Source organism: Lonchura striata, chromosome Z (assembly GCF_050655825.1).
Source record: "Lonchura striata isolate lonStrDom1 chromosome Z, ASM5065582v1, whole genome shotgun sequence".
In the NCBI taxonomy this organism is placed as follows: Eukaryota; Metazoa; Chordata; class Aves; order Passeriformes; family Estrildidae; genus Lonchura; species Lonchura striata.
Genome location: NC_140740.1, coordinates 45,855,128 through 45,877,430, shown reverse-complemented (window position 1 = coordinate 45,877,430; position 22,303 = coordinate 45,855,128). Strand labels below are relative to the sequence as shown.

The 22,303-nt window shown below is 52.0% G+C and overlaps 3 protein-coding genes across 52 annotated transcripts in view; 1 reads left to right on the top strand and 2 right to left on the bottom strand.

The window, feature by feature from the left end:
- Positions 1 to 22,303, top strand: part of LOC110484213 (ubiquitin-associated protein 2) — a 253,283-nt gene that overhangs the window by 218,261 nt on the left and 12,719 nt on the right. The gene's annotated exons all lie outside the window — the stretch shown is intronic.
- LOC144248287 (interferon-like) lies at positions 5,682 to 6,729 on the bottom strand. The gene has a single exon (XM_077790330.2). The coding sequence runs from the start codon at positions 6,695 to 6,697 to the stop codon at positions 5,966 to 5,968; it is 732 nt and encodes a 243-aa protein (XP_077646456.1). The 5' UTR covers positions 6,698 to 6,729; the 3' UTR covers positions 5,682 to 5,965.
- Positions 14,231 to 15,329, bottom strand: LOC144248299 (interferon-like). Its single transcript, XM_077790341.2, has one exon. The coding sequence runs from the start codon at positions 15,135 to 15,137 to the stop codon at positions 14,406 to 14,408; it is 732 nt and encodes a 243-aa protein (XP_077646467.1). The 5' UTR covers positions 15,138 to 15,329; the 3' UTR covers positions 14,231 to 14,405.

Sequence of the window (22,303 nt, the reverse complement as noted above, 5' to 3'; positions counted from 1 at the left end):
CTATGGCTACGGCTACAGAGCAGTGGTGGATAGGGGCAGAGCAAGTGAGCTTGTGTGCCTGGGCTTGAGCAAAGTGCTGGGCCGTGTCCTGCATCCTTGTCTGTGAGTCAGAGAGGCATGGATTGGATGGATGGAGCACGTTGTGGATAAAGCAGATGAGGTGCAGCGGTGCTCCCCAGCCTTTGCGTGTTTTTCTTTTTGGGACTCTGTGGTGGTGGCCAACCGCTGGCAGTGTTTTTCCAAGGGGTTTGCTACAGCATCTTGCTTGGTCAGGTGCCATTGAGAAGAGTGGGCAGAGGCGGTTTGGAGGATGGCTTGGGGTAGGTGTGGAGTGAGGATGGCTTTGGCTGGCCCAGAGACTGGTTGCTGTGCTAGAGAGATGAGAGGGAATGGCAAGTGTTTTGTCGTAGGTCTTTATTTTCAGCGGCATAAATAAGTGAATAAGTAGAAAAATAAATACGTGTATCAATAAATAAAGAAACAAATAAATAAATCAGTCTAGAAATAAGTGGAGAAAGTCCTTTGCCCGTATCACTGGGAGAGGCTGAATCAATGGGAGAGGGAGTGGTTGGGGGCTGCGGGTGGCGTGCGGTTGTTGCAGCCCTGTCTCTGGTCCCAGGTGAGAGGAGGCGTGGGGTTGGAGGTGGGTTTGGGTGGTAGGTGTGGGTTGGAGTGTGGGTGTCTGCGCTAGCGGCGCCTGGCACGTGTGAGGTTGTGGAGGTGCCGTAAAGAGGCACGAGCTTCGAGGCGGAGGTGGTCCCAGGCGCTGTGGCTGTGGGTGTGGAGGGAGGGGTGGATGTCCCTGAAGTACTTGTTGATGGCGAGCCGCGGGTTTGCGTGGTCCTTTGGAGAGCAGGGCGTTGTCGGGGAGGCGTTGCTCCAGGTGGTGGATGTGGTGCTGCAGTTTGTTGAGGAGGAGGTTGCGAGCGTGGCTGGGCCAGTGCTGGCGGGTGCTGTTGGAGCTGAGGGTGTGGAAGAGGCGCTGGAGGATGCGCAGGGCGGTGGCGGCGGCTTGGTGCGGGCCGAGGTTGGGGTGGAGGAGGGTGTCGGGGAAGAAGGGCGGCTCTTGGAGGCGGCAGGGCTGTGTGTGGCTGGGAGGCATGTCCTGGAGGAGGCGGAGTGCGTCGCCGGGGAAGGTGTCGTCGTGTGTCCAGAGGCGTTGGCAGGCGAGGAGGAGGAGTAGGTGCGGCGTGCGGCAGCCGTGGCTGTGTGGCTGTGTGGCTGTGGGCACAGCCACGCTGGGTCTGCGGGTGCTGTCGGGTGGTGCTGGGCAGGAGGAGCCCGGTGAGGCTCGGTGGTGCTGCTGCTGCTGGTGGCTGTGGCTGGGGCGCTGCCGGCTTTGTACGGCGGCAGCTTTCCCTTCATCGCTTTCTGATTGCCGGGAGTTTCCGGCCGTGCTTTCCAGTCTGTGCTGGTGGCTGTGGTGGTCTTGGGCAGTGTTTTGTTGGGTTGACTGTGGCTGGCGATGGTGGTGTTAATTCTCTTTTTGCCTTTAGAGGTTGCCTCTTGCCTGTTGGTTGTGGTGTAGTGGAACCCTACGTTAGTGCCACATCATGTATTTGCGATGATGTTGTGTGTTTCTTGTGGTTTTCCTTTCTCTCTGGGGTCGTCTCTCGTTCATCATGTGTTCCGCTGAATTTCTTTTATTGCCCTTTACAGGACACTGCATCAATTGTAGTATCGTATCTTGGGCTTCTCCCTTTTTTCTATAGCTATGTCTGATGTTGAACAGACTTTTTCGTTTTGGAGAGTGCTGAAGTCAAATCTCGCTGAACTCTTCTAAAGTTTAATATTTTGAAGATTTTTCAAGTAGTGCTTCCTTACTGATTTTTGCACGCTTGTCAGTATGTGTCAGCTTGGTTCCTAGTGTTGAAAAAGGAAGTAGTGGTACTTGTAAGTATCTAGTAAGTAACTCGTAAATTTCTGTTAAGTTGCTGAGCTGATTGAGCTGTTGCAGCTTTTAATGCATTTGGGTCAATCATTTTTTCCCGTAAATTCTAGTTGCAGACCTTTACTGCCGGGGTATTCAGCACAAGCCTTCTATTAGTGTGCCTGGAGATTTGTCCCTTGAGTGGGGACACACCTCTAGGTTATTGCTTGAGGTAAAACAAAAGTAATTGGATTAATTACCTTTTTCTGTAGTTTGTTATTAATCTGGCTTTCAAAGGATTGGGGTAGTGGAGCACTGTACAAGTAGTTACCACTGTCTGTAATGGATCATAGATAATTCTGATCAAAATTATTTGAGTATTGTCATGATTAATTTTAATTATTTGTTTTTCCCATATTTCCCATATATTTCCTCGATAGACGTGTAAACAAATATTTCTCTCATCTTGCAGGACAAATTTGTATAAAAGGTCAATTACACATATATAATTCTTTTGAGATGAACCATTTACCTACTGTGGGCCTAGGATTGTATTAAGCTGCCTCCAGACTTCTCTAAGAAGGAGTTTAGCAAGCAAGGAGGCATTTTGTGAACCTCAGTGGGAAGCCTTCCCTGATAAATGTTGTCGGAAGCTTCCATTCTGCCTGGGACACTTCCCAAGTCTTTTTGTAGTTCCCATTAGATTTTTCTGGTTTTTTTACCTACACTATGCTTGTTTTCTTTGTGTTTATATGAATAAATTCTCTCTTTTAAGCCTTTGATAGAGTTGTATTAAATAAACTGATGGTTTATTTCTCAGGAACCTCAGGAGCTCGTTAAGTCAGAGAGCTGAAGAGGTGGCTCTGGGTCTGAGCACCTAGGCACTGAATGTTGATGCAGCTTCTGCAGTGTCTTGCTTCCCTTTTGCAGTTTGATTTTCATTGTGATGGAGTTGAAGAAGTCTCCTCTAAGCTGTTGCTTTTGAACAATAAAGGGTTTTTTAAAGTTAATTTTCATTGTCTGTTTTGCCCTGGATATCCCAAGTGCAGTGTGACGCTGAGAGGAGGTGGTATCAGAAGAGCCTGCTCATGGCCTTGCCCAGTGATGCTTTCAGCTATGTGCCCAGGAATGGGTATCTCTCAACCTCTCCAATCCCTATTCTGGTGTTGTATCACCAGAATACAAAAAATTACACAAATGCATTTCTTCTTTTGTGTTTGAATTCCCTGTATTCCAGCTTGTGTCATTACCACCGCTCCTGTTTTTGTCTGAGAGTGATTTAGGTCCTTCAGCTGCCTCAGAAAAGACAGAACCAACGAGGTCCTCATTCCTGACATTGCAGGATACTTCTGGATAGGAGCATTAGGGGGACAGTGGTACAGTGTGGAAGTTTCGTCTTGAGGGGTCCTGCTGTGTACCTGAATATATAAGAGAGCTGGTGGAAAAGCTCACCAAGCCGCTGCCCGTAATTTACAATCAGTCCTGGCTGACAAAGGAGGCCCCAGGAACCCGGAGTGTGGCCAGTGTTACGCTTATCTTCAGGAAGGGTCAGAAGTGGAATCCAGGGAGCTACGGGCCTGTCAGCCTGACCTTGGTGCTTGGGGAAGCTCATGGAGATGATCTTGAGTGCCCATCACATGGAACCTCCAGGAGATCCAGGGGATCATGCCCAGCCAGCATGGGTTTGTCAAAGGCGTAACCGCCCGACCCAATCTCCTTCTGTAACACAGTGCCCCTCTTAGTGGACGAGGGAAAGTCCAGAAACGTTGACTTCCTGCACTTTGGAATAAAGTCTTTAACACTGTGTCCCACAGAACTCTCCTGGAGACACCAGCTGCTTGTGGCTTTGACGCTCTGTTCTTGAGTTAAAAACTGGCTGCTGGCCTGGCCCAGAGAGTGCTGGTGAATGGAATTCCTTGCAGCAGGCAGCTGGTCCCTAGTGGTGTCCCCCAGGACTCTGTACTGAGGGCTCTGTACTGTACTGTTTTCTACCTTTGTTGATGATCTGAGCTCTTGAGGGAATCCAAGAGCTCCTTTAGTCAGTTTGAGGACAACACCAAGCTGGGTGTGAGTGCTGTTCTGCTGGAGGGCAGGAAGGCTCTGCAGAAGGATCTGCACTGTCTTCTGGATCCACGGGCCAGGGCCAGTTGTGTGAGGTTCAACAAGGCCAAGTGCTGGGTCCTGCCCTTGGGTCACAGGAACCGCCTGCAGCTCCAGGCTGGGACAGCGTGTCTGGCAAACTGCTGGATGGGAGAGGACCTGGGGGTGCAGGTTTTCAAGGGCTGGACACGAGCTGGAGTGTGCCCAGGTGGCCAAGAAGGCCAATGGCACCGGGCTTGTGTCAGCAATGGTGTGGCCAGCAGGAGCCGGGCAGTGGCCAGCAGGAGCCGGGCAGTGGCCATCCCCCTGTGCTGGGGGCACTGGTGAGGCCACAGCTGGAATCTTGTGTTCAGCTTTGTTTCCTCACAGCAGGAAGGACACTGAGGTGCTGGATCATGTCCAGAGAAGGAAATGGAGCTGGGGAAGGGTCTGTAGAGCGAGTCATATGGGGAGCAGCTGAGGGAACTGGGTGAGTTTAGTGTGGGGAAAAGGAGGTTCGGGAGAACCGGATCACTCTGTACGATGATCTAGAAGAAAGTTATAACCATATGGGAATTGGTTTTTTCTCCCAGCAGCTAGCAATAGGAAAAAAAAATGGCCTCAAGATGTCCCAGTGGAGGTTCAAGTTGGATATTAGGGAAAATTTCTTCACTGAAGGAGTGGTCAAGCATCGGAGCAGGCTCCCTGGGGAAGTGGTGGAGTCACCACCGCTGAAAGTGTTCAAAAATGGAGTAAATGTGGCGCTTCATTATATGGCTTAATGGTATTTGGTCAAAGGCTGGGCTTGATGATCTTGGAGGTCTTTTCCAACCTTAGTGATTCTATGAATCTCGATTTGGTCCTGTTGTTTTTTCACTCAGCTAAATGGGAAGCAATCAGTTGCGTTTGCACGGAGCAGTATCCTTGAAGCGACGCAGTGCTGGAGGTTGTTTGAGCCCAGGAAAACAATCTCTTTGTGGCATGCAGGAGAAGGCTGGAGCTGCTGACCTGGGGAGGTGCTTCTGGATTGATAGTTGGAGGGCGAAGGAGCAGCCGGTGCTGGTGATGTGTGGGCAGTTCCCTTCACGAGGAATGCTGTGCTGGTTGGTTTGGACCATATCGAGTTGGGGGTGTTTGGATGATGGATCTCTTTGCTTGCTAATGATGTGTTGGGGTGAATTGTCCAAATCTCTGCAGTCCTTTATGGGTCCCCTCCTTGCTTCTTTGAGGTGCACCTTGTCTATGCCACCCTGTTTCTTCTAAGGCAGTGCTGTGGCATTGCAGAATGGTTATCTTTGGTGGGATGATGGTTTGGAGGTGGCTTTCAAGGCTTTGCATTATTGGAGGGTCTGGAAGGCAGAGCAAGGTGGTGGAAGAGAAGGAGGTATGCAGGGCAGGCATCATGCCATTTGGGGCAAATGGGTGCCCCAGTGGTCTGGCAGCTGTAAGAGGTGCCTGGGGGCTGCAGGACCACCATTCCCTGGGAGCGTGCTATCCATAGCCTTTGATCCAGGCAGGATGCATTGGCATGATGGGCTGCAGGACAGAGACTCATCCCCTCACAGCCTGAGGGGACCATGTCTTTGCATGTCAGGTCTAAGCGTGGAGCACAATGAGCACAGCTTAGCTTTTTCATTCTTTTTTGTTTTTACAAAAAGTCTTTATTTCTAACAAAAGAATAAATAAATAAATAAATAAATAAATGGCCAGCCAAAGAAATAAATAATCGACTAAGTTAATTAATGAATTAAATAAGTAAGCAAACAGAGTTCTGTGATAAATAGTGATTGGCATTCCCACAGTAGTTCCCCAGTGTCCATGATCCCCTTGCCGTTCATCAGGTGAGGTTGCAGTCCGGATGAACGCGGTAATTCCACAGGTAACAATACCTTCTGTATCCCCAGTGTCTCGTAGGTGTCCATGAATGTGTAGCACAGAAATTTCCTCTTCCTTCCTCTCCAGTGCCTGTGGTTTGGGTGTGGGCTGTGCCACATACTGGCCCCAGTGCCAGCACGCTCATAGGCCTTTCCCCATCAGCTCATCGGTTGGAAGACGTGTGACTGGTACCAAGTGATCCCAGCCTGGGCTCCTGCTGTCACCACTCAATCCATGGCTACTGGTGCTGGCTGGCGATGGGTGTTTGTTCTCTGTGGGTTTAGTGGGGTCCAGAGCAGCTTGGTGCTTCATGCGCCGTATGAGTTTGTCCACGTGTTGTAAGCAGACACGAGCTTCGAGGCGGACGTGGTCCCAGGCGCAGGCGCTGTGGCTGTGTGCCTGGAGAAAGGCGTGGATTTTCCCGAAGTACTTGTTGATGGTGAGCCGCGGGTCGCTTTGTCCTATGAAGAGCAGGGGGTCGTTGGGGAGGCATTGATTGAGGTGGTGGATGTGGTGCTGCAGTTTGTTGAGGAGGAGGTTGCGAGCGTGGCTGGGCCAGTGCTGGCGGGTGCTGTTGGAGCTGAGGGTGTGGAAGAGGCGCTGGAGGATGCGCAGGGCGGTGGCGGCGGCTTGGTGCGGGCCGAGGTTGGGGTGGAGGAGGGTGTCGGGGAAGAAGGGCGGCTCTTGGAGGCGGCAGGGCTGTGTGTGGCTGGGAGGCATGTCCTGGAGGAGGCGGAGTGCGTCGCCGGGGAAGGTGTCGTCGTGTGTCCAGAGGCGTTGGCAGGCGAGGCTGGTGGCCAGAGCGGCGAGGAGGAGCAGGAGCGGCGGTGCGGCGTGCGGCAGCCGTGGCTGTGTGGCTGTGGGCACAGCCATGCTGGGTCTGCGGGTGCTGTCGGGTGGTGCTGGGCAGGAGGAGCCCGGTGAGGCTCGGTGGTGCTGCTGCTGCTGGTGGCTGTGGCTGGGGCGCTGCCGGCTTTGTACGGCGGCAGCTTTCCCTTCATCGCTTTCTGATTGCCGGGAGTTTCCGGCCGTGCTTTCCAGTCTGTGCTGGTGGCTGTGGTGGTCTTGGGCAGTGTTTTCTTGGGGTGGCCGTGGTTGAGGATTGTGGTGGCAGCGGTGTGCTGGGGCAGAGTGTCAGTCATGGCTGGAAGGGGTTGTGAAAGCTCTGGGCCAGAGGCGCTGTGGGGTCAGGTGCGTTGGAGAGGGTGTTGGGCGATCCTTTCACTTGCCGAGCCAGCTGCAAGGTCTGTGCTGTTGAGCTGAGTCTCTGTTTGTGCCCAAGCATCGTTTCCACTTGCAAAGCCCTGGTTTTGGTTGTGGTCACTTTTCCTTTCACTTTGAGGCTTGCCTTTAATTTCATCTTAGCCACTGTTTTCCTTTTGTGGTTGCAAGGGATGTGCGGTGATGTCAGTGGGTGAGGGCCGGCGTTTCCCCTCCTGCGGTTAACGCCCAGAGGCACTGGCAGGGTTCAAGGGGCTGTCTGTGCATGTGGGTCTTGGAGGCCTGAGTGTGTCCTTGCAAGGAGGCACTGCACCTGCTGTGTTTGGGAGGAGCGAGCCACAAGGCAGGCAAGAAAGGCTGAGTGAAGAAGTCGCGGAAAGGGAAAGCTTTTGCTGTTACTGTCGCGCTTGGTGCCATGGCTGTGGCCCCGGAGCATCGGTCTGCTTTTGAGATCCATGCCTCAGTGGCTGAGGCGGCCAGAGGTCAAAGGAGGACATTCCCCCATGAAAGAAATGGGGTTGCGCTTTGGGACTGCTGGAGCCCTTGCTCGGAGCAGCGCGTCCTGTTCAGGGCTCTTTAGTCTATGAGAGGTGTGGTGTCCTTGGAAGGTGATGGCTCTGAAAATGCACGGGGGTCCAGAGGCCGTGACCTGTGAGAAAGGCTGAGGGAGCTTGGCTTCTTTGGCTGGAGTATTGTAGGTTTGCCAGTAGTTTCAGATGCCTTTCCAAAAATGCACAAAATCTGCGGCAAGGTGAAGAGGTGTTTGGGGTGTGCAGAGACTTGCAAGGGGATGATCCCTCTGGCCTGGTGGAGAAATGGTGGGATTGTTGCTTGGAGCAGATCGTGGGATTTGAAAGTTTTAGACCTTTGGGGGACAGAGAATTTGGAGGTGAGCGGTTGTTTGTCACCTTGTGCGTCAGTGATCTCCAGGCAGGCTGCCGAAGGCACACAAGGCAAATGCTGGGAGCCCTCGCGGAAAATCCCTGTAGATCCCCAGGCCAGTGTAGGAGAGGGTCGAGTTTGAGTCCGTCGTGGCAACCTGAATGTGCACAAGTCCATGGAACCTGAAGAGGCTGATGCGTGAGCCGTGAGGGAACTGTCAGATGGAGCTGCTGGGCCACAGTGCCTGGTTTTTGAAATCTGGTGTCCGTCAGTTGAAGTTCCCAGTAAGTGGTAGAAGGGAGGTATAAGCCTCCCTTTGTATAAGGGGAAAAGCAGAAGAGTGTGGGAACTACAGAGCAGTCCGGCTGAGCGCAGTGTCAGGCAAGAAGATGAGGCTGTTGTGCTTGGTCACCAGACTCGGCTAAGGCCTAGGGAAAACCAAGAGGTGGTCGGTAATGGGGAGCATGGCATTCCAATTGCGTAGTCGCCATTCCTGGTGATGTTTTGTGATGTTCTATGGCTAAGGCTACAGAGCAGTGGTGGATAGGGGCAGAGCAAGTGAGCTTGTGTGCCTGGGCTTGAGCAAAGTGCTGGGCCGTGTCCTGCATCCTTGTCTGTGAGTCAGAGAGGCATGGATTGGATGGATGGAGCACGTTGTGGATAAAGCAGATGAGGTGCAGCGGTGCTCCCCAGCCTTTGCGTGTTTTTCTTTTTGGGACTCTGTGGTGGTGGCCAACCGCTGGCAGTGTTTTTCCAAGGGGTTTGCTACAGCATCTTGCTTGTCAGGTGCCATTGAGAAGAGTGGGCAGAGGCGGTTTGGAGGATGGCTTGGGGTAGGTGTGGAGTGAGGATGGCTTTGGCTGGCCCAGAGACTGGTTGCTGTGCTAGAGAGATGAGAGGGAATGGCAAGTGTTTTGTCGTAGGTCTTTATTTTCAGCGGCATAAATAAGTGAATAAGTAGAAAAATAAATACGTGTATCAATAAATAAAGAAACAAATAAATAAATCAGTCTAGAAATAAGTGGAGAAAGTCCTTTGCCCGTATCACTGGGAGAGGCTGAATCAATGGGAGAGGGAGTGGTTGGGGGCTGCGGGTGGCGTGCGGTTGTTGCAGCCCTGTCTCTGGTCCCAGGTGAGAGGAGGCGTGGGGTTGGAGGTGGGTTTGGGTGGTAGGTGTGGGTTGGAGTGTGGGTGTCTGCGCTAGCGGCGCCTGGCACGTGTGAGGTTGTGGAGGTGCCATAAAGAGGCACGAGCTTCGAGGCGGAGGTGTTCCCAGGCGCTGTGGCTGTGGGTGTGGAGGGAGGGGTGGATGTCCCTGAAGTACTTGTTGATGGCGAGCCGCGGGTTTGCGTGGTCCTTTGGAGAGCAGGGCGTTGTCGGGGAGGCGTTGCTCCAGGTGGTGGATGTGGTGCTGCAGTTTGTTGAGGAGGAGGTTGCGAGCGTGGCTGGGCCAGTGCTGGCGGGTGCTGTTGGAGCTGAGGGTGTGGAAGAGTCGCTGGAGGATGCGCAGGGCGGTGGCGGCGGCTTGGTGCGGGCCGAGGTTGGGGTGGAGGAGGGTGTCGGGAAAGAAGGGCGGCTCTTGGAGGCGGCAGGGCTGTGTGTGGCTGGGAGGCATGTCCTGGAGGAGGCGGAGTGCGTCGCCGGGGAAGGTGTCGTCGTGTGTCCAGAGGCGTTGGCAGGCGAGGAGGAGGAGTAGGTGCGGCGTGCGGCAGCCGTGGCTGTGTGGCTGTGTGGCTGTGGGCACAGCCACGCTGGGTCTGCGGGTGCTGTCGGGTGGTGCTGGGCAGGAGGAGCCCGGTGAGGCTCGGTGGTGCTGCTGCTGCTGGTGGCTGTGGCTGGGGCGCTGCCGGCTTTGTACGGCGGCAGCTTTCCCTTCATCGCTTTCTGATTGCCGGGACTTTCCGGCCGTGCTTTCCAGTCTGTGCTGGTGGCTGTGGTGGTCTTGGGCAGTGTTTTGTTGGGTTGACTGTGGCTGGCGATGGTGGTGTTAATTCTCTTTTTGCCTTTAGAGGTTGCCTCTTGCCTGTTGGTTGTGGTGTAGTGGAACCCTACGTTAGTGCCACATCATGTATTTGCGATGATGTTGTGTGTTTCTTGTGGTTTTCCTTTCTCTCTGGGGTCGTCTCTCGTTCATCATGTGTTCCGCTGAATTTCTTTTATTGCCCTTTACAGGACACTGCATCAATTGTAGTATCGTATCTTGGGCTTCTCCCTTTTTTCTATAGCTATGTCTGATGTTGAACAGACTTTTTCGTTTTGGAGAGTGCTGAAGTCAAATCTCGCTGAACTCTTCTAAAGTTTAATATTTTGAAGATTTTTCAAGTAGTGCTTCCTTACTGATTTTTGCACGCTTGTCAGTATGTGTCAGCTTGGTTCCTAGTGTTGAAAAAGGAAGTAGTGGTACTTGTAAGTATCTAGTAAGTAACTCGTAAATTTCTGTTAAGTTGCTGAGCTGATTGAGCTGTTGCAGCTTTTAATGCATTTGGGTCAATCATTTTTTCCCGTAAATTCTAGTTGCAGACCTTTACTGCCGGGGTATTCAGCACAAGCCTTCTATTAGTGTGCCTGGAGATTCGTCCCTTGAGTGGGGACACACCTCTAGGTTATTGCTTGAGGTAAAACAAAAGTAATTGGATTAATTACCTTTTTCTGTAGTTTGTTATTAATCTGGCTTTCAAAGGATTGGGGTAGTGGAGCACTGTACAAGTAGTTACCACTGTCTGTAATGGATCATAGATAATTCTGATCAAAATTATTTGAGTATTGTCATGATTAATTTTAATTATTTGTTTTTCCCATATTTCCCATATATTTCCTTGATAGACGTGTAAACAAATATTTCTCTCATCTTGCAGGACAAATTTGTATAAAAGGTCAATTACACATATATAATTCTTTTGAGATGAACCATTTACCTACTGTGGGCCTAGGATTGTATTAAGCTGCCTCCAGACTTCTCTAAGAAGGAGTTTAGCAAGCAAGGAGGCATTTTGTGAACCTCAGTGGGAAGCCTTCCCTGATAAATGTTGTCGGAAGCTTCCATTCTGCCTGGGACACTTCCCAAGTCTTTTTGTAGTTCCCATTAGATTTTTCTGGTTTTTTTACCTACACTATGCTTGTTTTCTTTGTGTTTATATGAATAAATTCTCTCTTTTAAGCCTTTGATAGAGTTGTATTAAATAAACTGATGGTTTATTTCTCAGGAACCTCAGGAGCTCGTTAAGTCAGAGAGCTGAAGAGGTGGCTCTGGGTCTGAGCACCTAGGCACTGAATGTTGATGCAGCTTGTGCAGTGTCTTGCTTCCCTTTTGCAGTTTGATTTTCATTGTGATGGAGTTGAAGAAGTCTCCTCTAAGCTGTTGCTTTTGAACAATAAAGGGTTTTTTAAAGTTAATTTTCATTGTCTGTTTTGCCCTGGATATCCCAAGTGCAGTGTGACGCTGAGAGGAGGTGGTATCGGAAGAGCCTGCTCATGGCCTTGCCCAGTGATGCTTTCAGCTATGTGCCCAGGAATGGGTATCTCTCAACCTCTCCAATCCCTATTCTGGTGTTGTATCACCAGAATACAAAACACTACACAAATGCATTTCTTCTTTTGTGTTTGAATTCCCTGTATTCCAGCTTGTGTCATTACCACCGCTCCTGTTTTTGTCTGAGAGTGATTTAGTTCCTTCAGCTGCCTCAGAAAAGACAGAACCAACGAGGTCCTCATTCCTGACATTGCAGGATACTTCTGGATAGGAGCATTAGGGGGACAGTGGTACAGTGTGGAAGTTTCGTCTTGAGGGGTCCTGCTGTGTACCTGAATATATAAGAGAGCTGGTGGAAAAGCTCACCAAGCCGCTGCCCGTAATTTACAATCAGTCCTGGCTGACAAAGGAGGCCCCAGGAACCCGGAGTGTGGCCAGTGTTACGCTTATCTTCAGGAAGGGTCAGAAGTGGAATCCAGGGAGCTACGGGCCTGTCAGCCTGACCTTGGTGCTTGGGGAAGCTCATGGAGATCATCTTGAGTGCCCATCACATGGCACCTCCAGGAGATCCAGGGGATCATGCCCAGCCAGCATGGGTTTGTCAAAGGTGTAACCGCCCGACCCAATCTCCTTCTGTAACACAGTGCCCCTCTTAGTGGACGAGGGAAAGTCCAGAAACGTTGACTTCCTGCACTTTGGAATAAAGTCTTTAACACTGTGTCCCACAGAACTCTCCTGGAGACACCAGCTGCTTGTGGCTTTGACGCTCTGTTCTTGAGTTAAAAACTGGCTGCTGGCCTGGCCCAGAGAGTGCTGGTGAATGGAATTCCTTGCAGCAGGCAGCTGGTCCCTAGTGGTGTCCCCCAGGACTCTGTACTGAGGGCTCTGTACTGTACTGTTTTTTACCTTTGGTGATGATCTGAGCTCTTGAGGGAATCCAAGAGCTCCTTTAGTCAGTTTGAGGACAACACCAAGCTGGGCGTGAGTGCTGTTCTGCTGGAGGGCAGGAAGGCCCTGCGGAAGGATCTGCACTGTCTTCTGGATCCACGGGCCAGGGCCAGTTGTGTGAGGTTCAACAAGGCCAAGTGCTGGGTCCTGCCCTTGGGTCACAGGAACCGCCTGCAGCTCCAGGCTGGGACAGCGTGTCTGGCAAACTGCTGGATGGGAGAGGACCTGGGGGTGCAGGTTTTCAAGAGCTGGACACGAGCTGGAGTGTGCCCAGGTGGCCAAGAAGGCCAATGGCACCGGGCTTGTGTCAGCAATGGTGTGGCCAGCAGGAGCCGGGCAGTGGCCAGCAGGAGCAGGGCAGTGGCCATCCCCCTGTGCTGGGGGCACTGGTGAGGCCACAGCTGGAATCTTGTGTTCAGCTTTGTTTCCTCACAGCAGGAAGGACACTGAGGTGCTGGATCATGTCCAGAGAAGGAAATGGAGCTGGGGAAGGGTCTGTAGAGCGAGTCATATGGGGAGCAGCTGAGGGAACTGGGTGAGTTTAGTGTGGGGAAAAGGAGGTTCGGGAGAACCGGATCACTCTGTACGATGATCTAGAAGAAAGTTATAACCATATGGGAATTGGTTTTTTCTCCCAGCAGCTAGCAATAGGAAAAAAAAATGGCCTCAAGATGTCCCAGTGGAGGTTCAAGTTGGATATTAGGGAAAATTTCTTCACTGAAGGAGTGGTCAAGCATCGGAGCAGGCTCCCTGGGGAAGTGGTGGAGTCACCACCGCTGAAAGTGTTCAAAAATGGAGTAAATGTGGCGCTTCATTATATGGCTTAATGGTATTTGGTCAAAGGCTAGGCTTGATGATCTTGGAGGTCTTTTCCAACCTTAGTGATTCTATGAATCTCGATTTGGTCCTGTTGTTTTTTCACTCAGCTAAATGGGAAGCAATCAGTTGCGTTTGCACGGAACAGTATCGTTGAAGTGACGCAGTGCTGGAGGTTGTTTGAGCCCAGGAAAACAATCTCTTTGTGGCATGCAGGAGAAGGCTGGAGCTGCTGACCTGGGGAGGTGCTTCTGGATTGATAGTTGGAGGGCGAAGGAGCAGCCGGTGCTGGTGATGTGTGGGCAGTTCCCTTCACGAGGAATGCTGTGCTGGTTGGTTTGGACCATATCGAGTTGGGGGTGTTTGGATGATGGATCTCTTTGCTTGCTAATGATGTGTTGGGGTGAATTGTCCAAATCTCTGCAGTCCTTTATGGGTCCCCTCCTTGCTTCTTTGAGGTGCACCTTGTCTATGCCACCCTGTTTCTTCTAAGGCAGTGCTGTGGCATTGCAGAATGGTTATCTTTGGTGGGATGATGGTTTGGAGGTGGCTTTCAAGGCTTTGCATTATTGGAGGGTCTGGAAGGCAGAGCGAGGTGGTGGAAGAGAAGGAGGTATGCAGGGCAGGCATCATGCCATTTGGGGCAAATGGGTGCCCCAGTGGTCTGGCAGCTGTAAGAGGTGCCTGGGGGCTGCAGGACCACCATTCCCTGGGAGCGTGCTATCCATAGCCTTTGATCCAGGCAGGATGCATTGGCAAGATGGGCTGCAGGACAGAGACTCATCCCCTCACAGCCTGAGGGGACCATGTCTTTGCATGTCAGGTCTAAGCGTGGAGCACAATGAGCACAGCTTAGCTTTTTCATTCTTTTTTGTTTTTACAAAAAGTCTTTATTTCTAACAAAAGAATAAATAAATAAATAAATAAATAAATGGCCAGCCAAAGAAATAAATAATCGACTAAGTTAATTAATGAATTAAATAAGTAAGCAAACAGAGTTCTGTGATAAATAGTGATTGGCATTCCCACAGTAGTTCCCCAGTGTCCATGATCCCCTTCCCGTTCATCAGGTGAGGTTGCAGTCCGGATGAACGCGGTAATTCCACAGGTAACAATACCTTCTGTATCCCCAGTGTCTCGTAGGTGTCCATGAATGTGTAGCACAGAAATTTCCTCTTCCTTCCTCTCCAGTGCCTGTGGTTTGGGTGTGGGCTGTGCCACATACTGGCCCCAGTGCCAGCACGCTCATAGGCCTTTCCCCATCAGCTCATCGGTTGGAAGACGTGTGACTGGTACCAAGTGATCCCAGCCTGGGCTCCTGCTGTCACCACTCAATCCATGGCTACTGGTGCTGGCTGGCGATGGGTGTTTGTTCTCTGTGGGTTTAGTGGGGTCCAGAGCAGCTTGGTGCTTCATGCGCCGTATGAGTTTGTCCACGTGTTGTAAGCAGACACGAGCTTCGAGGCGGACGTGGTCCCAGGCGCAGGCGCTGTGGCTGTGTGCCTGGAGAAAGGCGTGGATTTTCCCGAAGTACTTGTTGATGGTGAGCCGCGGGTCGCTTTGTCCTATGAAGAGCAGGGGGTCGTTGGGGAGGCATTGATTGAGGTGGTGGATGTGGTGCTGCAGTTTGTTGAGGAGGAGGTTGCGAGCGTGGCTGGGCCAGTGCTGGCGGGTGCTGTTGGAGCTGAGGGTGTGGAAGAGGCGCTGGAGGATGCGCAGGGCGGTGGCGGCGGCTTGGTGCGGGCCGAGGTTGGGGTGGAGGAGGGTGTCGGGGAAGAAGGGCGGCTCTTGGAGGCGGCAGGGCTGTGTGTGGCTGGGAGGCATGTCCTGGAGGAGGCGGAGTGCGTCGCCGGGGAAGGTGTCGTCGTGTGTCCAGAGGCGTTGGCAGGCGAGGCTGGTGGCCAGAGCGGCGAGGAGGAGCAGGAGCGGCGGTGCGGCGTGCGGCAGCCGTGGCTGTGTGGCTGTGGGCACAGCCATGCTGGGTCTGCGGGTGCTGTCGGGTGGTGCTGGGCAGGAGGAGCCCGGTGAGGCTCGGTGGTGCTGCTGCTGCTGGTGGCTGTGGCTGGGGCGCTGCCGGCTTTGTACGGCGGCAGCTTTCCCTTCATCGCTTTCTGATTGCCGGGAGTTTCCGGCCGTGCTTTCCAGTCTGTGCTGGTGGCTGTGGTGGTCTTGGGCAGTGTTTTCTTGGGGTGGCCATGGTTGAGGATTGTGGTGGCAGCGGTGTGCTGGGGCAGAGTGTCAGTCATGGGTGGAAGGGGTTGTGAAAGCTCTGGGCCAGAGGCGTTGTGGGGTCAGGTGCGTTGGAGAGGGTGTTGGGCGATCCTTTCACTTGCTGAGCCAGCTGCAAGGTCTGTGCTGTTGAGCTGAGTCTCTGTTTGTGCCCAAGCATCGTTTCCACTTGCAAAGCCCTGGTTTTGGTTGTGGTCACTTTTCCTTTCACTTTGAGGCTTGCCTTTAATTTCATCTTAGCCACTGTTTTCCTTTTGTGTTTGCAAGGGATGTGCGGTGATGCCAGTGGGTGAGGGCCGGCGTTTCCCCTCCTGCGGTTAACGCCCAGAGGCACTGGCAGGGTTCAAGGGGCTGTCTGTGCATGTGGGTCTTGGAGGCCTGAGTGTGTCCTTGCAAGGAGGCACTGCACCTGCTGTGTTTGGGAGGAGCGAGCCACAAGGCAGGCAAGAAAGGCTGAGTGAAGAAGTCACGGAAAGGGAAAGCTTTTGCTGTTACTGTCGCGCTTGGTGCCATGGCTGTGGCCCCGGAGCATCGGTCTGCTTTTGAGATCCATGCCTCAGTGGCTGAGGCGGCCAGAGGTCAAAGGAGGACATTCCCCCATGAAAGAAATGGGGTTGCGCTTTGGGACTGCTGGAGCCCTTGCTCGGAGCAGCGCGTCCTGTTCAGGGCTCTTTAGTCTATGAGAGGTGTGGTGTCCTTGGAAGGTGATGGCTCTGAAAATGCACGGGGGTCCAGAGGCCGTGACCTGTGAGAAAGGCTGAGCGAGCTTGGCTTCTTTGGCTGGAGTATTGTAGGTTTGCCAGTAGTTTCAGATGCCTTTCCAAAAATGCACAAAATCTGCGGCAAGGTGAAGAGGTGTTTGGGGTGTGCAGAGACTTGCAAGGGGATGATCCCTCTGGCCTGGTGGAGAAATGGTGGGATTGTTGCTTGGAGCAGATCGTGGGATTTGAAAGTTTTAGGCCTTTGGGGGACAGAGAATTTGGAGGTGAGCGGTTGTTTGTCACCTTGTGCGTCAGTGATCTCCAGGCAGGCTGCCGAAGGCACACAAGGCAAATGCTGGGAGTCCTCGCGGAAAATCCCTGTAGATCCCCAGGCCAGTGTAGGAGAGGGTCGAGTTTGAGACCGTCGTGGCAACCTGAATGTGCACAAGTCCATGGGACCTGAAGAGGCTGATGCGTGAGCCGTGAGGGAACTGTCAGATGGAGCTGCTGGGCCACAGTGCCTGGTTTTTGAAATCTGGTGTCCGTCAGTTGAAGTTCCCAGTAAGTGGTAGAAGGGAGGTATAAGCCTCCCTTTGTATAAGGGGAAAAGCAGAAGAGTGTGGGAACTACAGAGCAGTCCGGCTGAGCGCAGTGTCAGGCAAGAAGATGAGGCTGTTGTGCTTGGTCACCAGACCCGGCTAAGGCCTAGGGAAAACCAAGAGGTGGTCGGTAATGGGGAGCATGGCATTCCAATTGCGTAGTCGCCATTCCTGGTGATTTTTTGTGATGTTCTATGGCTAAGGCTACAGAGCAGTGGTGGATAGGGGCAGAGCAAGTGAGCTTGTGTGCCTGGGCTTGAGCAAAGTGCTGGGCCGTGTCCTGCATCCTTGTCTGTGAGTCAGAGAGGCATGGATTGGATGGATGGAGCACGTTGTGGATAAAGCAGATGAGGTGCAGCGGTGCTCCCCAGCCTTTGCGTGTTTTTCTTTTTGGGACTCTGTGGTGGTGGCCAACCGCTGGCAGTGTTTTTTCCAAAGGGTTTGCTACAGCATCTTGCTTGGTTAGGTGCCATTGAGAAGAGTGGGCAGAGGTGGTTTGGAGGAAGGCTTGGGGTAGGTGTGGAGTGAGGATGGCTTTGGCTGGCCCAGAGACTGGTTGCTGTGCTAGAGAGATGAGAGGCAATGGCAAGTGTTTTGTCGTAGGTCTTTATTTTCAGCGGCATAAATAAGTGAATAAGTAGAAAAATAAATACATGTATCAATAAATAAAGAAACAAATAAATAAATCAGTCTAGAAATAAGTGGAGAAAGTCCTTTGCCCGTATCACTGGGAGAGGCTGAATCAATGGGAGAGGGAGTGGTTGGGGGCTGCGGGTGGCGTGCGGTTGTTGCAGCCCTGTCTCTGGTCCCAGGTGAGAGGAGGCGTGGGGTTGGAGGTGGGTTTGGGTGGTAGGTGTGGGTTGGAGTGTGGGTGTCTGCGCTAGCGGCGCCTGGCACGTGTGAGGTTGTGGAGGTGCCGTAAAGAGGCACGAGCTTCGAGGCGGAGGTGGTCCCAGGCGCTGTGGCTGTGGGTGTGGAGGGAGGGGTGGGTGTCCCTGAAGTACTTGTTGATGGCGAGCCGCGGGTTGCGTGGTCCTTTGGAGAGCAGGGCGTTGTCGGGGAGGCGTTGCTCCAGGTGGTGGATGTGGTGCTGCAGTTTGTTGAGGAGGAGGTTGCGAGCGTGGCTGGGCCAGTGCTGGCGGGTGCTGTTGGAGCTGAGGGTGTGGAAGAGGCGCTGGAGGATGCGCAGGGCGGTGGCGGCGGCTTGGTGCGGGCCGAGGTTGGGGTGGAGGAGGGTGTCGGGGAAGAAGGGCGGCTCTTGGAGGCGGCAGGGCTGTGTGTGGCTGGGAGGCATGTCCTGGAGGAGGCGGAGTGCGTCGCCGGGGAAGGTGTCGTCGTGTGTCCAGAGGCGTTGGCAGGCGAGGAGGAGGAGTAGGTGCGGCGTGCGGCAGCCGTGGCTGTGTGGCTGTGTGGCTGTGGGCACAGCCACGCTGGGTCTGCGGGTGCTGTCGGGTGGTGCTGGGCAGGAGGAGCCCGGTGAGGCTCGGTGGTGCTGCTGCTGCTGGTGGCTGTGGCTGGGGCGCTGCCGGCTTTGTACGGCGGCAGCTTTCCCTTCATCGCTTTCTGATTGCCGGGAGTTTCCGGCCGTGCTTTCCAGTCTGTGCTGGTGGCTGTGGTGGTCTTGGGCAGTGTTTTGTTGGGTTGACTGTGGCTGGCGATGGTGTTGTTAATTCTCTTTTTGCCTTTAGAGGTTGCCTCTTGCCTGTTGGTTGTGGTGTAGTGGAACCCTACGTTAGTGCCACATCATGTATTTGCGATGATGTTGTGTGTTTCTTGTGGTTTTCCTTTCTCTCTGGGGTCGTCTCTCGTTCATCATATGTTCCGCTGAATTTCTTTTATTGCCCTTTACAGGACACTGCATCAATTGTAGTATCGTATCTTGGGCTTCTCCCTTTTTTCTATAGCTATGTCTGATGTTGAACAGACTTTTTCGTTTTGGAGAGTGCTGAAGTCAAATCTCGCTGAACTCTTCTAAAGTTTAATATTTTGAAGATTTTTCAAGTAGTGCTTCCTTACTGATTTTTGCACGCTTGTCAGTATGTGTCAGCTTGGTTCCTAGTGTTGAAAAAGGAAGTAGTGGTACTTGTAAGTATCTAGTAAGTAACTCGTAAATTTCTGTTAAGTTGCTGAGCTGATTGAGCTGTTGCAGCTTTTAATGCATTTGGGTCAATCATTTTTTCCCGTAAATTCTAGTTGCAGACCTTTACTGCCGGGGTATTCAGCACAAGCCTTCTATTAGTGTGCCTGGAGATTCGTCCCTTGAGTGGGGACACACCTCTAGGTTATTGCTTGAGGTAAAACAAAAGTAATTGGATTAATTACCTTTTTCTGTAGTTTGTTATTAATCTGGCTTTCAAAGGATTGGGGTAGTGGAGCGCTGTACAAGTAGTTACCACTGTCTGTAATGGATCATAGATAATTCTGATCAAAATTATTTGAGTATTGTCATGATTAATTTGAATTATTTGTTTTTCCCATATTTCCCATATATTTCCTTGATAGACGTGTAAACAAATATTTTTCTCATCTTGCAGGACAAATTTGTATAAAAGGTCAATTACACATATATAATTCTTTTGAGATGAACCATTTACCTACTGTGGGCCTAGGATTGTATTAAGCTGCCTCCAGACTTCTCTAAGAAGGAGTTTAGCAAGCAAGGAGGCATTTTGTGAACCTCAGTGGGAAGCCTTCCCTGATAAATGTTGTCGGAAGCTTCCATTCTGCCTGGGACACTTCCCAAGTCTTTTTGTAGTTCCCATTAGATTTTTCTGGTTTTTTTACCTACACTATGCTTGTTTTCTTTGTGTTTATATGAATAAATTCTCTCTTTTAAGCCTTTGATAGAGTTGTATTAAATAAACTGATGGTTTATTTCTCAGGAACCTCAGGAGCTCGTTAAGTCAGAGAGCTGAAGAGGTGGCTCTGGGTCTGAGCACCTAGGCACTGAATGTTGATGCAGCTTCTGCAGTGTCTTGCTTCCCTTTTGCAGTTTGATTTTCATTGTGATGGAGTTGAAGAAGTCTCCTCTAAGCTGTTGCTTTTGAACAATAAAGGGTTTTTTAAAGTTAATTTTCATTGTCTGTTTTGCCCTGGATATCCCAAGTGCAGTGTGACGCTGAGAGGAGGTGGTATCAGAAGAGCCTGCTCATGGCCTTGCCCAGTGATGCTTTCAGCTATGTGCCCAGGAATGGGTATCTCTCAACCTCTCCAATCCCTATTCTGGTGTTGTATCACCAGAATACAAAAAATTACACAAATGCATTTCTTCTTTTGTGTTTGAATTCCCTGTATTCCAGCTTGTGTCATTACCACCGCTCCTGTTTTTGTCTGAGAGTGATTTAGGTCCTTCAGCTGCCTCAGAAAAGACAGAACCAACGAGGTCCTCATTCCTGACATTGCAGGATACTTCTGGATAGGAGCATTAGGGGGACAGTAGTACAGTGTGGAAGTTTCGTCTTGAGGGGTCCTGCTGTGTACCTGAATATATAAGAGAGCTGGTGGAAAAGCTCACCAAGCCGCTGCCCGTAATTTACAATCAGTCCTGGCTGACAAAGGAGGCCCCAGGAACCCGGAGTGTGGCCAGTGTTACGCTTATCTTCAGGAAGGGTCAGACGTGGAATCCAGGGAGCTACGGGCCTGTCAGCCTGACCTGGGTGCTTGGGGAAGCTCATGGAGATCATCTTGAGTGCCCATCACATGGCACTTCCAGGAGATCCAGGGGGATCATGTCCAGCCAGCATGGGTTTGTCAAAGGCGTAACCGCCCGACCCAATCTCCTTCTGTAACACAGTGCCCCTCTTAGTGGACGAGGGAAAGTCCAGAAACGTTGACTTCCTGCACTTTGGAATAAAGTCTTTAACACTGTGTCCCACAGAACTCTCCTGGAGACACCAGCTGCTTGTGGCTTTGACGCTCTGTTCTTGAGTTAAAAACTGGCTGCTGGCCTGGCCCAGAGAGTGCTGGTGAATGGAATTCCTTGCAGCAGGCAGCTGGTCCCTAGTGGTGTCCCCCAGGACTCTGTACTGAGGGCTCTGTACTGTACTGTTTTTTACCTTTGTTGATGATCTGAGCTCTTGAGGGAATCCAAGAGCTCCTTTAGTCAGTTTGAGGACAACACCAAGCTGGGCGTGAGTGCTGTTCTGCTGGAGGGCAGGAAAGCTCTGCGGAAGGATCTGCACTGTCTTCTGGATCCACGGGCCAGGGCCAGTTGTGTGAGGTTCAACAAGGCCAAGTGCTGGGTCCTGCCCTTGGGTCACAGGAACCGCCTGCAGCTCCAGGCTGGGACAGCGTGTCTGGCAAACTGCTGGATGGGAGAGGACCTGGGGGTGCAGGTTTTCAAGGGCTGGACACGAGCTGGAGTGTGCCCAGGTGGCCAAGAAGGCCAATGGCACCGGGCTTGTGTCAGCAATGGTGCGGCCAGCAGGAGCCGGGCAGTGGCCAGCAGGAGCAGGGCAGTGGCCATCCCCCTGTGCTGGGGGCACTGGTGAGGCCACAGCTGGAATCTTGTGTTCAGCTTTGTTTCCTCACAGCAGGAAGGACACTGAGGTGCTGGATCATGTCCAGAGAAGGAAATGGAGCTGGGGAAGGGTCTGTAGAGCGAGTCATATGGGGAGCAGCTGAGGGAACTGGGTGAGTTTAGTGTGGGGAAAAGGAGGTTCGGGAGAACCGGATCACTCTGTACGATGATCTAGAAGAAAGTTATAACCATATGGGAATTGTTTTTTTCTCCCAGCAGCTAGCAATAGGAAAAAAAAATGGCCTCAAGATGTCCCAGTGGAGGTTCAAGTTGGATATTAGGGAAAATTTCTTCACTGAAGGAGTGGTCAAGCATCGGAGCAGGCTCCCTGGGGAAGTGGTGGAGTCACCACCGCTGAAAGTGTTCAAAAATGGAGTAAATGTGGCGCTTCATTATATGGCTTAATGGTATTTGGTCAAAGGCTGGGCTTGATGATCTTGGAGGTCTTTTCCAACCTTAGTGATTCTATGAATCTCGATTTGGTCCTGTTGTTTTTTCACTCAGCTAAATGGGAAGCAATCAGTTGCGTTTGCACGGAGCAGTATCCTTGAAGTGACGCAGTGCTGGAGGTTGTTTGAGCCCAGGAAAACAATCTCTTTGTGGCATGCAGGAGAAGGCTGGAGCTGCTGACCTGGGGAGGTGCTTCTGGATTGATAGTTGGAGGGCGAAGGAGCAGCCGGTGCTGGTGATGTGTGGGCAGTTCCCTTCACGAGGAATGCTGTGCTGGTTGGTTTGGACCATATCGAGTTGGGGGTGTTTGGATGATGGATCTCTTTGCTTGCTAATGATGTGTTGGGGTGAATTGTCCAAATCTCTGCAGTCCTTTATGGGTCCCCTCCTTGCTTCTTTGAGGTGCACCTTGTCTATGCCACCCTGTTTCTTCTAAGGCAGTGCTGTGGCATTGCAGAATGGTTATCTTTGGTGGGATGATGGTTTGGAGGTGGCTTTCAAGGCTTTGCATTATTGGAGGGTCTGGAAGGCAGAGCGAGGTGGTGGAAGAGAAGGAGGTATGCAGGGCAGGCATCATGCCATTTGGGGCAAATGGGTGCCCCAGTGGTCTGGCAGCTGTAAGAGGTGCCTGGGGACTGCAGGACC